The 16347-nt window shown below is 42.7% G+C and overlaps 1 protein-coding gene across 2 annotated transcripts in view; it reads right to left on the bottom strand.

The window, feature by feature from the left end:
• The window catches only part of SUMF1 (sulfatase modifying factor 1), an 82140-nt gene that overhangs the window by 54854 nt on the left and 10939 nt on the right, over positions 1–16347 (bottom strand). For both annotated transcript variants that reach the window (XR_012646975.1, XM_075005335.1), the window contains exons 2-3: positions 10399–10572; positions 6477–6551 (exon numbers count right to left, since the gene is read on the bottom strand). Coding sequence is in view for 1 of the 2 variants with exons in the window: in XM_075005335.1 (XP_074861436.1) it covers positions 6477–6551; positions 10399–10572 (249 nt within the window). In the remaining variant the exon portion in view is untranslated. The remainder of the gene's footprint in view (positions 1–6476; positions 6552–10398; positions 10573–16347) is intronic.

The following is a 16347-nucleotide window of genomic DNA, read 5'->3' as shown; positions in this document are numbered from 1 at the left end:
TTTTCTGGGGCAAAAGGGTGGGGGACTATAGGAAGCTGCCTGGGTGGTAAATAATGTTTTCCTTTTTCTTTCTAGCCCACATCACTGTTGCTTTCTATGCAGTTTCCATCCTTTCCTCTATACTGTCCCTGTCTTAACACAACTGTCTTAACTCCTCTGCCATACTTGGCCAAGGCCCACTACGTAATCACAGAACAACAATATTCCTGTCCAGACAGTATCTTTCCTTGCACGTTACTTTTAAATCTGCTGAGAAACAGAATTGGAAAGCCTAGAAACTTGCAAGAAGCAAAAGCTAGTAATTAAGCTAGACAGACTAGAGACATTAATTCATTTTTATGAGACTAAGTATGTGTATACCATGTTTAAGTGAGAAATGTGGTATTTTATTGATGAGTTTAAAAAAATCCCATTTAGGTAAAAAAAAAAAGTTATTCACCTTGCAAATATATGCCCAAAAAAAAACAGACAGCAAATAAAAATCACGAGACTGCAATAATAAAAAGATTTTAAGAAAAATTTCATGATTTTTGAACAGTCTGTGCTGGTGGTTAAGAATTTTACAAGGTGGCAAGGTATATTTTAAATGATTGGTTAGAAAATGGCTCAAGATTGAAGTTAGAACCAAATTTTACTTTGATATCAGGACCTTTCCTTCATAAAAGCATAGAGCATGTTGTATTAGTCACATAGCGAAAGTTGTGCCAAGAAAGGCAGACAAAGTTCACACTGCAGTGAACCTATCAAAACATTCAGGTTCTGAGATCAGGACATTTTGGGTGAACTTTGCAACAAACAAAAGGCTTCTCTCAACAAGAACACGAAAGCATCTGCTGACCAGGCTACAAAGATTTTGGATCACTGGCAAGAACACCAGCAGTGGAAGTCTGGTTTCCAAGCCAAGGTCTAAATCTGCGTTTACACTAATCTATTGGCTAGTCCCCTTCAAATGGCCACTGAAGGAAAACTGCAAAGGAAAGAAAGGAAGGAAATTAAGCAAAGAGGATATTCAGCAGATGATTGCCAAGAGGCTGAAGACACTCAGCTCTGAAGGTTTAACTGATCTTTTAAGACTAGGATGCAACAGTTATCAAAATCTGTGAAGCCTGGTCAGCAGATGCTTTCTGCAGATCTATCTAGGCTAAATACATTCACATATTTGCTTTGCAATTTGCCTTTGAGCTTACTGGATCCATTTGAAATTTAGTGCTCTTCACTTGCCCATTGACAACATATACTGAACTCCTAACAAATCTATGGGTTTCTATTTCTCTAGTGGTTCAGCAATCCATGGTCATCCACAATCTCACGCAGTACTGATACACAGTGCACTGACTGTGACTGAAGTAGTCAGACTGATCCTCCAAGCTATTACAGGTTCAACCTCTTAATTTGGGTATTCTCTCATGTGAAGAACTGGTGCCACTGTAATCTTCTATCAGCAGACAGCTATCAATGACCAATATTTTGCAAATAGGTGAATATCAATACAACAGGTGAATACAACAGAAAATGTCCTGTATGGCATAACATTTAAGTAACTGCATCTAGAAAAATGTGTGCGAAAAAAAAAAACACACAACACACACACACACACACACACACTCTTGCAAAGGCATGAAACTGTTCTTAAAACTCATCTTTCACAATCCCTTCCTCGGTACCTCCAAGCACATTCCCTTAACTGACAGGCCTTTCGCCTTTACCTCCCCCTCTGGGACAGAATCCAGCAATTCTCCCTCTTTGGCTACAGCCTCCTGGAACCCACTCACTGCTCACCAGGCTTGAGTAGATTTGGCTGTCCAGCGAGACTTTCCTTTGGGAGCAGCTTCCAGTGATCCAAAAAACGGCCTTTTCAAAACAAAGTTCTGTTTAATTTCAACTGTAGGAACACAGCCTGACAAAAGAAGAGGGTTTAACACGATCAACGGTCTGCACATACCTAAAGCTCAGGCAGACAGCTTCTCTCAGCTCCCTTGCCCCTTTTCCAGATCTGGGATTCAGTGCGACTCTCCACAGTCCCTCTCTAGCCTGCTGCACTTCAAGAGCCCACAATTTATCACACCTGAAGTTCTCTGTTCCTAGTTTCCAGCCTCTTTTTTCAGACCCTGAGCTGGGGTTCTGGATGGTGGAGCTAAAACATCAATTATCACCTTATTATCCTCTCTGTCTCATCCGACATTCAAACCTAATTTTTCAGGGGTGGAAGCAAGGATTTTTGTTATGTTCACATGGTGTGTCTCTCATCAGGGCCTTAAATAAATGAGGCCTCCAAGATAGTTCTAAATTTAAGTTATAATACTGAACACACTTGCAAGCCAGGGGGTGGAGGGGTGGGGGATTGGGAGGAAAAGTGAGAAATAAAGTTAGATGGTCTGAAAGGCAAATCACAAACAGCAATATTTGCCATACAACTCCCTACCCCACCCCCAACATACTGCTTGTGGGAACAGAAGTACCCCAGGTTACAGCTGTCAGTCTACTGAAGTTTCTAGACCTAATATTAAATGCCTCCTAGGAGAAACACAAGCCATAGAAATCCATATATTTCCATTTGTACATTTTCCCTGTTCTGAAACACAATCACAAATTTTCATGACTCAAAAGCAAAAATTAAAATGCGTCAGTTTATCTTCCCCTGGACAAGCTCCCACTTCCTTCCAGAGAACACATTTAGGAACACTTTGATTTACATTTTATTGAGAGGCATACAGAGCGTCATCCTATTTAGTTTCTTCAGGGCAGCTGCACACTGAGCTGAAAGCTAGTGCATTTTCTTTTAAACGCTCTCTAATCTTTATTGGAAAGCATGCCTCAGTACCTTTCCGCTGAGCAGAGACTATCCTTGTGCTTCCTTGTTCTAACGATCAACTGTGGAGGCCCTATGCTCCACTAGAAACCTATTCTCCATCTCTTACGATCCTTGGCTATAGTCTTGACTTGATCCCACGTTAAGCCAGCTGCTTTTACTTTGTCCAGGAAACTTCACCACCATGTTTGGGATGTCCCCTTTTCCTCAGTCCCTTTGGATTCCATTCTAATGCTTGTCTCATGATGCAAACAGGGTATGGCCTGTCTGTCACCATTTTCTCTTCTTGCTCTGGACCACCATGGCTTCTGGTTTGTTCTGGTCCACAAGGTTGCACTATGTTAATAACTGAACTCAAATCTGCACAGTTCAGCTTTATTTATCACGTGATCCCCACTGCACTGGTCAATGGGAGAAAAACCTCTCCCCTTTACTCATCTTGTGCTGGTGCAGCACCCAAGTTGACAGGAGAGTAATAAGCAGTCAATTCAGACCAGCTAAAAATTGACCCCTGCTGGACCAATTGCTACAGAGTTGATCCACCCCATAAAGGAGACAATCAGATCTGCCCTCCACCACCAGCCTCCTTTGCTCTGCCAAGAGTCCTCTGTTTTGAGCAACACTCCCAACTATTACAGTACCACATTCTTACGCTGGCACTGTATCTCGGTTATGGGGCACAATACCTTATGCAATTTAGGACCACTAAATAACCTTAACAAAGCATCTAAATTATGACCCGTAACACTCCTTCGAGCACAGAGGAGGCAAACTATGGCCCATCACAATTGTCAGTCTGACCCCTGAGCTCCTGCCAGGCAGCAGGGCTGAGACAGCCTTGCTGGGAAGAGCCTACAGATGTTAAAGTTTCACCAGTGGAACCACAAGCCTCACCCTAAATGGTATAAAAGCAGCAGCCCTCACTCCATCCCAGCCAAAGCTGCCCCCCTCCACAGCAGGGGAAGGGGTCGCTCCAGCCCAGTCAAATAGTCACAGATTTGCCCACCCCATCTCAGTGCATCATCCATTTGAAGTATTCTCCAGGCAGGCTATTCCTCTGCCTACACTGGGGCAGGCAATAATTTTTGATGGGGCTGGGGCCCCACTCCAAGATTCTGGAAAGTGGCCAAGGGCCAGACTTTTCTGTGGAGTGGATGCGAGGTCTGGGATGAAGGATGGATGCAAACGGGAGCTCATGCTAGGGGCCTGGGGTGCCAGAGAGGGTATGAGGTCCAAGAGGGAGTTTGGGTGAAGGATGAGGTTGTGGCCTGGGGCAGCAGGTTGGGATGCAGGGTGCAGGAGGAGATACGGGTGTAACAGAGGATTCTGATCTGGGAGAGGAGTGTAGGAGCAGATGCAGAGAGTCTGTGAGGGAGTCGAGGTGCGGTGTCAGAGACAGGCTCTGTCCAGGAGGCACTTACTTAAGCAGCTCCTGGCCAGCAGCACTCTCAGACCCTGCCTGTCAGCAGCCCCAGCACACTGGCTGTTCCATGTGGCTCTCTGCGCTGCAGAGAAGGAAGGCTTCAAGATCAGAAAGTTTTTCGTTCCTAGGTTCCACACATTTTAGGGCATACTTTTGTCTAAACTACTAACAGCAGGCTTAAAAAATGCCAAACCACAAAGACAACCAGTCACTGCTCTCCTGGGCAGCTCGCCAATGTAATCAGTGCAATATCTTTTTCCATGCCTAACCCGAGGATGTTCCACATGCCAGTGACTTAGAAGACATCCTAATAATAAATACTGAAAAACAAAAGGGGTCCTCTAAAAGTTATTCTAACCAAATACGGAAAAAATCTGTGTGGGGGAAGCAGTAGAGACCACCAGTTTGGGCTCCAGGCCAGCTGTTCCAGCAGACCACTCTAACGGCATTATGGCCAATGCTTGACAGTTTGAGCCAACATCAAAGTGGCTCCCCCATACACTGTAAAAGTCAAGGCTAGATTAGAAAAACACCCACTTTATAATACAATACTAAAGAATGGGGTTTTCTTGTTTGTTTTTTAACTGCAAGCTGCTTTGTCAAATTCTGCAGTGCACCATGAGGCAGCCACTGTGGATTTTGCACAGCCCTAGAACATTCCCTGCCAGCTTTTACATTTCCAGGCATACATATGATCCCAAACGGGACCCGGTTACTGTGGTTCTTCCACCTTCAGCATCTGTACATGGTATTATTTATGCACTGGAAGTTTTAGCTATTTTGGATTTTATCCCCCCCAACTTTATTAAAACTTACTATGGTCTGATACCCCACAGTCCCCCAGCTCTGACATTGCACTAAAAGATGCCTCACAGCCCTACTCTGATCATCTCTCTTTCCTTAAATTAGTTAACAAAAAGCATATGCTACCCTTTACTTTCAGGAATGATGGAACAAATGGCTACTATGCCATTTGCAACCGATCAGATTCACATGTGCCATGAGATGGAGTTTGGAAGCTGTGGTGGAAAAGCCTCCCAGGCTCCTCCCTCTTTTGTTTTCAATTCTTGTTTTTTCATATGATAAGTAAAAGCCTGCAGTTCTTAATTTCACCTAGTGTTACCCTTTCTGTAGTGCTCTGTATAAGGTTACAGCTCCTAGGCAATAATACTTTCTCCCTAAAAGCACACTATGCACTTCATATAATGAATCACAGTTGAGAAAATGAAGTGATTAGGTGTTAAAATACCAAGAGTCTGCCAAAAGAAAGATCTAAATTAAAAGCCTCACATGAAGCGCCCTAAGGAAATGTTTAAGGGAAACTTAATATATTGCCTCTCCTTTTAGTGTTATGCTTCTAAGGAGGGGGTGAGTGAACTGAACCACCTGTAGCAGAAAAGAAAGGTTGTGACCACCTCTACAGCACTAGAACACTACAGTCATTTGGGGAGTGGGTAAGGTAAGCAAACCACTCATAGAACGGGTATTTCTTCAGACAAATCCCACATTGCTAAGATGAGTACTGCTCATTTAAAGTTTTCTCAAGTAGTTTTTTTTTTTTTTGCTGGTGAGAAAACTCAGGCGCAGAAGAGGAAATGATTTACTCACAGCAGAGCTAGGAACAGAAAACAAGAGCTCCCCTTGACAGCCCCACTGACTAGCACACATGCCTCTATAAAACCTAGAGAAAGGCCTATTGTCACAGGAAGGCCTATTTTAAGTCTGTGGGTTAATTTTTAACTAGTACCTTCAATAGTAACTGTAGACTTCTCTCCAATCCACTTAGTTCTTGAGAAATTGGGCTTGACTCAAGCAAAGAGTGAGCAAGTTGTTAGCACACTAGACCACAAGAGGATCCTGCTCCATGATTGGACTCCTAGATATAGCCACAACGTACATAATAAACGCTAATCTTGGCCCTAGTCATTTAGTCCAGACCAAGGCTTGTTTTGATCAGCGTGCTGGGAGATATCTTGAACTGGAGATCAAGACACGTGCATTTTCAAGGAGTCACTTTACTCCCAATAGAAAGGCCAAGTCACTGGAGGTAAAAGAGCAGCACATGAAACTACCTAATCCTCAAAGCCTATTATCCTACTCTTTGCCTTAGTGAAATCCAAATCCTGATAGCAGACCTCAATATTCTTGTAGATGGATTATGGCACACAGCACATCTTGAGTATTAAAGTGTCCCCTCTTTGTGGTTACTTTTGGGGTCTACCAGTTGTAAAGCACGTTACTCACAGCTAGGTGGATTTCACTCTTCACTTCTTCACTCAACATACCCTCAAACACAAAGGAGTCTCCAAATTTCTCCGCCTAGGGGAAAAACCAAAACAATGAATTCAAAAAGATTCTGGGAGTCCATCAGAACTTGTTTTATTCCTACAAGGCCTGCATAAGAAAGTTGCAAGTGAGACCATTAAGCAGATAACAGACTTAATTTAATCCTAATAGTAATCCTTAGTTTGCTTTAAAGTAAACAATATACTAAGCAGGAGTACAATGGATGAAAGGCCAAATTAACCAGGGATATCATTGTTCTTTAACAGTCATTAAGATAAAGTGCAGACTGACTGAAATAGTGGAACAGATGGCAGCTCTAACAACTTCTGCAAACATTTCTACATCTGTTGATTGGAAATCTTTTTAACTGTCCTGAACTGCTTTTAAAAAGCAATACTCCAATGCACATCATATTAATAGGAGGGATTTATTACACTAAATTTCCTTTACTTTGGAAGTCACACAAAAGTGGCATGGATTTGTTCACTGGCTCCACAACTTAAGCGTGTTGTTACAAAATCCAGAGTTTAACCCATTTACATTAACATTCTACAAAACCACACTCATTCAGGAGGAAAAAACAAAAGGGATTAACCATTTCACTGACTCACAATACAGGAAGTATGCCAGTACAGCAAAAAATACTTTAAGTGCCACGAAGCCTCTTACTACAGGACAAGCCCAAGAGAGAAACCAAACAGAACACCACTAGCCATCACCTACAGTCCTCTGCTAAAACCTCTACAGCGCATTATCAGGGATTTACAACCCATCCTGGACAATGATCCCCCACTTTCACAGGCCTTGGGAGGCAGACCAGTCCTTGCCCACAGACAACGTGCCAATCTGAAGCAAATCCTAACCAGCAACTATACACCGCATCACAGTCACTCTAACTCAGGGACCCATCCATGCAACAAACCTCGTTGCCAGCTCTGCCCACATATCTACACCAGCAACACCATTACAGGACCTAACCTGCTCAGCCACACCATCGTGGGTTCATTCAGCTGCACATCTACCAATATAATTTATGCCATCGTGTGCCAGCAATGCCCCTCTGCTATATACATCGGACAAACTGGACAGTCTCTACGTAAAAGACTAAAATGCACACAAATCAGATATCAGAAATGGCAATATACAAAAACCCATAGGAGAGCACTTCAATCTCCCAGGCCACACAGTAGCAGACTTAAAAGTAGCTATCCTACGGCAAAAAAAATTTCAGGACCAGACTCCAAAGAGAAATTTCTGAGCTACAATTCATCTGCAAATTCGATGCCCTCAGCTCAGGCTTAAACAAAGACTGTGAATGGCTGGCTAAATACAAAAGCAGCTTTCCCTCCCTTGGTGTTCACACCTCCAGATCAACTGCTGGTAGTAAGCCTCACCCTTGCTGACTGAGCTAACCTTGTTATCCCCACCCTTGCTCTGGCTTATTTATACCTGGCCCTGCAGATTTCCAAGACCAGCATCTGATGAAGTGAGTCTGTGCTCATGAAAGCTCATGCTCAAAATTTTTCTGTTAGTCTATAAAGTGCCACAGGACCCTTCGTTGCTGTTTAATACCAGAGTAAGTTTATTAAGACAGTGCAAACAGGTTACTGGTAGCCAGTGATTGTTTTCCTACTTCATTGCTTGAGTCTACCACAGCAGGCTGTACAACTGTAATCAAGTTCTGAATCATTTTAATTGAAACCCTGTTTCCACATTCCAACAACTTTCTGAAAAAAGTCAATTTTGAGATTGAATGTACAGGAATCATCACCACTCAGAATCCAGACTCTAGAGTTTTGGACAAAATCCCTTCCGCCATTTGATAGCAGCAATAGGAAAGGGAAGAAAAATTATCCCTCTCTCTCTCTCTCTCTCCCCCCCCGCCATCCATTTTTTGAAGGGATAGAACTAGAACAAGAGTGCCTGAAGTTTGACAGAGCTCCCCAGTGAGACCTAGTTCCTTTGTTTGAAGAGGAGGAAAAAAAAAAGTTAACTTTAATGGGATTTATGAGCATGTGAAGACTGTAACCTGTGCATAAACAAATCACTACTGGAGCTCAAGTAGCCTTTGGCTAGAGAAGAAAAACTAATTAAATTAGTGTTCTGTTTGCCTGAGTTACAGCAGTTATGTAGACAAATATTTTAGACAAGAACTCAGGTGCTTCAAGTACCTATGGTTTTCAATGCTGTTTACTCTAGCTCTGAGTATATTTTTCCAAAACCAGTGTACAAAGTGGCCTCATGCCAGCATGATGAGTGGAACATTTAACCATTCTATTTGAAACTCAAGAACCAGAAAGAGATTTCATTCCACAAGATAATACACTCCATCACCCACCCTATTCAGGCATATTCCAGAAGACATGTGTAATCAAGATCCCATGTTAAAACTTATGTGGATTAAATGACTGACCACCTCAATTACCAAGCCAAAAGCTTAACTAATACAAACTGGTTCCACTGATACAAAAAGAGCCCCTCTGCCTTAAATATACGCAAGAAGGATAAAAGGACTCGTCAGCCAAATTTGAACAAGTTTACCAATAAGCTTCTGCTTTCAAGAGCAGGCCTGCTCTTAGGCCAGAGCTGTTACTGGTAAAACTTGAATCTAGCTAGATGGTTCACATGTCTTACAGAAACTACCCCAGGCATGTCATCATAGCTTCTGAATTACCAAGGCTCTGAGCCTTCAGAGCAAGTTACTCCCTGATGGGGAAACTGATCTGACTTAATAGAGCCTTAAGATATACTTTCTTGGTCTACATTTACTTACAACACACACAGAGCTACAACTGTTTCTTAGAAGAGGAATGAATACCAAGCAACAAAACTTACATTGCTCACATTGTGAGAAAACAGCTGTGTTTGGCCAGCTTGCAGTTTCTCCAGTTGTCTTGCCATCCGGAGGGCTATGTCTTAAACTCTTCCCTAAACACAGTAAGGTGCTTTTCAAAAAGCACGTTTAGCATTTGCCATCACGCTCTCTCTACACCAAGGACAGAGCGTGGTCAATGGTAAAAAGCAGGACTTTTAGTGGCAGTCCCTCCTCAGCTAACTTGTGCCACCACAGAACACACATATTGGCAGGTTTGCCCATCTACATTAGCCTAAACTATATCAAGACAAACCATCATTATAGAAGGGTGCCTGGTTTTCACCCTCGCTAAGTCTTCACTGCTTTGCCAAACCAAAGAAAAGCTGCTTTAATTTAGATATCCAGAGCCAATGCTGAGGACAGGCTTTGCTGGCTCTGAGCAATGTGGGAGAGTTTGGCTCCCAGGGGGTCCCTGTGGAAGGAGTAGGTCCTCAGGTGGAAGGGGTGGGGCTAGAGACAGCTAGCCCTCAGCATCACATGAGGCTGAGGCTGCAATTTGAAGGGCCCAGGACTCTGGCCACCACTGCAACAACAGATGCAGGGCCTTTTTAAAAATAGCTGGGGCCCAGGGCAACTGTCCTCTTTGCTCCCCACTTGCCAGCAGCCTTGTCTAGAGCCCAGCTGGAAACGTAACACACCATATTCATAAACTGGTCTGATGCTACTGAAGTTAGCTGAGCCACATCAAGCATAAGCTCGGACCAAGGTATTCAGCATGGAGTTATCTGCAGTGCATTCAGTTTAAGATTACTACTACAGAAGAGGGATCAACAGCTTCTTTAGGGCAGCCCCTTCCTTTCTGGAAGAGGTTAAAAGCAACAAATGTTTTATCTTGCTGACAGTCTAGGTATACTATATATTTACTTTTTCCATGGCCTGTAGGCTTAAAAGCAAAATTTCAAATGTGGCCTCCATTGGGAAGGGATTTAAGCCTGAATTTCCCAGGAAAGTTCTCTAACATACACCTGGCCCCACTGTAAAATAGTACAATAGTTTTTCTCTTACCTCCGTAATATAGCCAGTGGCATTCACAAATTTCTCAAACTCCAGATTGCTGACCTCATACCGATCCATATAGAACTGGCTAACATGGACTTTTCTGGCAGGCCACTCCCCATCTTGTTTTATTTCAGGTTCATCAGTACCCATTGAAAACTTTCCAGCTGGAATAAGGGCCATCTGCAATGGAAACAGACAGGACTGAAAATAACTGCATTCATTTTTTAAGTTAGAGAGTTTACCTTCCCTCCCCTCAACCCCCTCAAAAATCAGACTGGAGGGATGAGAGTCAGTGCCACCTTGACCAACTTTGTCTCTATGGCTAGAAGCAGTTCAAAATAGTGTAACTGTTTGTTAATGAATATTCTAGGTTTAAAGTAAAGTAAATTGAGATGATCTCTAAAGATGAAAAATGCAGTTCTCAATTTACTCCACTCCCACCAAGTTCAGACCACTGCTTAGGTCCAGATGGGAGAGAAGGATTCCATCTGTCACTGTGCCTCCTTTTTGCAGGCAAGACAATCAATGGTAACTACATCCTGCATGTTGCAAAAGGAAGAACCCTGATTTTTCAACCCAGTGCACAGAGAACACTGGACATGTAGACAGACAGCATGCAGCTAATCAATCAATCAGTGACATGCTCTTTTGAGGACAAAGCACAGCACACCTGTTTTCATACGAAATGTATATGGGATTTTATTTATCAACGGATACATACAGAAATCCATCTCTCCCTCTGGAAGTGAAAGCACCTGCATCTCAACATTACATGAAAAGGTATATGGCAAATTTACAATCAATTAATATTCCACACTGGGCAGGGTTAATTTGGAGCTGTATTGTCAGGCTCACTAAAGGAAACTGCTATGAAGGAATGCACAGCTCTCTCAAGTTATCATGAGAGTTTATTGCTTCAGCCTGTTTTTAGGGAAGACGCACCCAGGCTTCCTACAGGTGCATGCCACTGCAGAGTCCACTGCTACACACCTGGCAGGCTCCAGTCCCTCCTTGTCAAACGGATAAAAGACCCTTCAAGCAGCAGGCAGCCCTTGACAAATGAAAAGCTAGCTGCTTCCAGAATTCTCCTCCCACCCCCATGCTGGCAGGCTCTTGGCTCTGTTCTCCCTGGGGATGAAACAAGAACTTTCTCCTGCCCTTTAAGAGACACTAAAACTCTGTTTTAAACACCTGCCTTGTTGAGTTTGGGGGCAGAGGAGGGGAAGCCCTCTTCTGCTTCAACCGGCAAGCAACACTGCCAGGGCAATAAGACCCTCTGAAGTAAATTAACTCTCTCATTTTCTCTAGTGTGGGATACATGCACCTCATCTTACAAACCCCTGTAGCATCCAAGGCATTAAGGGGTTCAACTGCAAAACTGATTTTATATCTTGATGTCTACCAATCCATAGGAACCTTGTTTTTAAACAAAAAAACCAAACCACACACATTTTAATCCAATTACTTATTAGTGACTGGGATAACCAACTACAGCCTTCACAATGAATGTACTTTCTGCTAACCAGCAGGATAAACATCATCTATACGCATTATAGATGCGGTCATAGCTCAATATGCATTTATTCAGATTCTTAAAATTTACTTTGTTAGAAAATGGCGATTGATGCATTTTTACTCATGACTTGTGTCAAGCTGCATTTGGACAGACAAATTATAATATAAATGCATAAAACCAGTATTTTAAGTTAGTTTTTATTATTTCATTAGAAACCACTTAAATATTCTGCATATAGTGAGAAAAAAAAATCTAAATTTTTTTTATTTAAAACGAAAGCATGACAACCAAAAGACAGTATGAACTGTCATTAGTGCATGATGAATTGTTTCTGGTCATCATGAATCAATCTGTTCAGAAGATTTGGACATCTAAAGGGTACAGATAGGTGCATAATGGCATTTTCAGAAGTGCATAGGCCACGTAAGTGCCTATCTCCCACTGATGGGAAGTCTCATTTACAGGGTCGCCAACTGGGGCTGGGGAGAGGGGTTGTGCAAAGGGGGCAGCTGCTCTGGGACCTGACAATTTAAAAGTGCCCTGAGCCATCACTATGAAAGCCAGGGCACCAAGCCCTTTAAAATCACCCACAGTGATGAGAGCTGGCTAGGGGAGGCACAGCTCTGAGCACTGGCTGCCCCTAGCCCTGCCTCTTCCACCTAAGGTCCCATCCCTTTTGGGGGGCCTAGAACCAAGACCCCACCAATTACCCCGGCCCAGCAAAGTCTGTTGCCAGCCCTGCTCTTTCACCTTTCAAAATCTGGCCCAGTGTTTAAGCTTTTAGCATTGGCAGCTCTCATCTTCTCCCCTTAGTTTACAGTCACAGACTGGACAAAGAAAACAAGTTTTCCTGCTTTTCTTTTTAATGCCCATTGTCAACTAAGCCCAGTGAAGAAAATATTCTCTCCACACCTGCTACATGTAAAAAAAACAGAATTAGTTATAACAGTTGTATGCATAACAAACTGAAAATACTTATAGTTGGAATAATGCAAATACAATAAACTTTCATATCCAGCAGTCTATTATCTAGAACTCTCAAATAACCAGCATTTTAACCATAAGTAAATTTTAGTTATGTTTTCCTTAAGTACAGTATAGTGAAAGTAAATAAAAATACATTACAAGTTTACACCGTGTACAATACTACTGTTGTTGGCAAATAACCTGCTCTGCATACATTTTTGTTTCTTAATATCAAATGTCGTTTTTCTCAGTGTTATGCATTGCTAGGCATGCCTCTCTATTATCCAGAACACAGTAAACCCTCGAGTTACACAGTGGTTGTGTTTCTGCGACCCCCACGTAACTCAAATTTTTGTGCAAGTCAAGGGAGACAGGAACCAAGCTGCCACCTCATCTCCAGCTCCCCTCTGCTTGCAGGGGCTGGTCAGTTTCCTGGGCCCTAGAGAGGCAGGGATTCAGGAACCAGGGGGCAACCCGGTTCCCATCTCCTGCCCCTTGCGAGACCAGGGATAGTGACCAACTGGTCAGCTTCCCAGGGTCCGCAAGTGGCAGGGAGCTGGGAACCAGGCAGCAGCTTGGCTCTCGGCTCCCCTCCACTTGCAGAGAGGAGAAACTGAGTAGGGCAGCAGCCTTGGTCAGTTTCCTGGCTCCCCTGGGCTCCTCAGAGCCAGGAAACTAACCAGGGCTGCTGCTCTGCTCAGCCTGGCTCTGCAAGTAGAGGGGAGCTGGAAGCCCAGCTGCTGCCTGGTTCCCAGCTTTCTGCCACTCCGGGGACTGGGAAACCACTCCTGTCAGGGGTGGCAAGGGTTAGGCTGCTGCCCCTGACAGGAACAGTTTCCCCTGGCCTAGACCATCCCTGATGGGTTCTTTTTCAACTGGTTCTTAAAACCTCCAATGACGGAGATTCTTACTGCAGATACTTAATGCAGTGCAGGAACTAAACTGCCTCAACAGTTAAAAGTGTTTCTCCCCAATCTTGTATGTAATTAAAAGTATCCTTTAACTCATTGAAATCTGAGACTCTCTCTTGATTTAAATGGTCAGTGGAGTACAGTAACAGCTTATAAATTTCACATTTTAAACACCTTTTCAGAAGAAAAAATGTAAATTTTAAAAATTGTATTTTTTAAACTCCATTTTGATCCAACCTCTTGGAGATAGAGGGGATCCAAACACCAGCCAGTTAGATCTGGAGACCTGGTTTAAATCCAAAAGGTGCCCGTGGAGGTTCTTCTACACACATCAGTGGTGGTGATGCCTCAGTTAAAAAAAAAAACAAACAAAAAAAAAAACAAACCACACACCCCGGGGCTAGAACAGGGAGTTGCAGCTCAGATTATTAAACCACTAGCAAAAACTAACCACAACAGTTGGCATCAATTGTAAAGAGTTACCCTTCTTGCCAGTCCATACACAGAATTTCAGGGAAAAGATTAGCTCCTTCCTCCCCTCACATTTCTGAGCACCTCAAGAGAGAAGCTGCCTTTGCTCCCTTGCTGCTTCTAAGCATCATTCTCCATATTAACTCCCACAACAGAAGTAGATGAGCAGATTTGCTGAGGGCTAATTTGCACAGTACTCAACAAGCTCCTGCATAGTCAGAGCTACAAGCCTCGTTTTTATTACATCCGAAAGGATCAAGAGAGGCCTGGGACTCATCCATGATCACACATGTGGAACTTGTACCAGAAATAACAAGAGTCGAATGGGAAAAGCAACTGCAGAACTGGACCCAAATAATCTGAACCAACACAGCCAAGTCAACAGAAACTAGGAGGAAATGTGTCCTCTTCAGATAAGCAAATAGTTTCTGATTCCCTCAGGATTTAGACCTCCAAGAGTTATCATAGGGCAAAGGCAATAGATGCCAGTTCTAAGAGATAGTTACTGAAATCTGTATACATAATGCCACACTTGTTAAGTGGTTAAATTAGAACTACACTAAGGTGGAGAAAAGTCCACTGGGTTTTAAGTAAGAGGAGTTACACACTTTCTCTACAAATACCCATCATCATAAATAAGGTCCAAAATGGACTTCAAGTAGTTAACTTTCTGTTTCTCATTTTAAATGAACAAACTGATGCTTCACTGCAGAATGAATACCAAATAGCAGCTGTGGCCTTTATTATGATCTTCCTCCTGCAGTATGTCCTGCATTGCTGGGGTAATTGTTACTTTACTCTAAAACAAACCCACATAAAGGAAGCCATCAGGGTGGTTTTCACCTGCAACGTACATGGATATCCTTGTCAAACAGACGCTTACTTGGGCATCGTCGCTAATGCACAATGAAGCTGAAAACATTGAAAATAAAAAGGTTTTTGTTAGTCCACAATAATGTTACCAGGTATAACCCTTTGTAAACAATAAAGGGGTAACAGAGGAGTTTGTGTTCCTTGTCCAATTCCTATTTCTCCATTGTTTTAAGTTTACTTAACAGCACTATGTCCAGACAGCTTCACTGTTTCCCTTCTCTACAATAGATTTCTGCTTTTGTCTGTGTTCCTCCACAGCAACGTTCACCACACACAAGGCAAAGGGAACTTAAGGCTGACAGAACCCCTGAAAATAAATAAATAAACAAATAAATAAATAAATAAATAAGAAAGAAAGAAAACGAACAAATTAAAAACCAGCTGAAAAGTAAATGGAGTATATTTCAAGTTGGTCTTACAGAAAGGAATCTAAAAGCTTGTGAATCATCTTTAACTCAACAGCAGTCAAGGATTTTGCACTTGTCTAACTGCAAGTGGGTTTCTGATAAGAAGTTATTCCTAAGTTTTCTGGGGACTTAAAGATTGCCACAATGAGACACGATCAGAGCTATAAAACTGCCTACCATCCAGTCTCTTGCTGACTCATTGAAGCTAAAATAAATTCTCTGAGCAGGGTAAGGAGTTACAGATTTTTAGCTTGCTAGTCAGTTATCAGTACATGGACAACGAAGGCTTTTCCTTTACATCTCAATGATCACATCATCCCACAATCTAAAGAATTTTGTTAGATGCTCTCTTATCAATGCAGACTAATGAGGCCTCTAAAAGCCTTCCTTTGGAACCCAACACGTATAACATGTGCACACATACTATCTATATGCTACAGACTTTGTGTCCTCCCAGTCCACTGCTGCACATGGGATTCAGTAGCGCACATGCTGATTATGCCACCACCACCTATTCAATGGCTTAAGCAAGCGCTCATCTTAGAACACAATCATCTTTTGATTGCAGGTGATGGTGTCAAAGTGACAAAGCCTCCTTGCACCTATTTGAACTGAGAAGAACTGACTGACAGCAAGTGTGGAGGTGTTCAGCACTGAAGGGAAACAAGTTTCTAAAATTAGTTGATGGATTCAAGAGCACTATTCTTCTAATAACTAGTAGAAATCTTCACTTCTCACTTTAAAATGAAGATGGAATTTAGTGGAAAAAAGGTGAGGAACACCCCAGTTTAACTGTGGAAGCAGGTGTCCA

The sequence above is a fragment of the Carettochelys insculpta genome, chromosome 11 (assembly GCF_033958435.1).
Source record: "Carettochelys insculpta isolate YL-2023 chromosome 11, ASM3395843v1, whole genome shotgun sequence".
Classification (NCBI taxonomy): domain Eukaryota; kingdom Metazoa; phylum Chordata; order Testudines; family Carettochelyidae; genus Carettochelys; species Carettochelys insculpta.
Note: the sequence above shows the minus strand (reverse complement) of the source record. Positions and strands in the feature narration are given on the sequence as shown.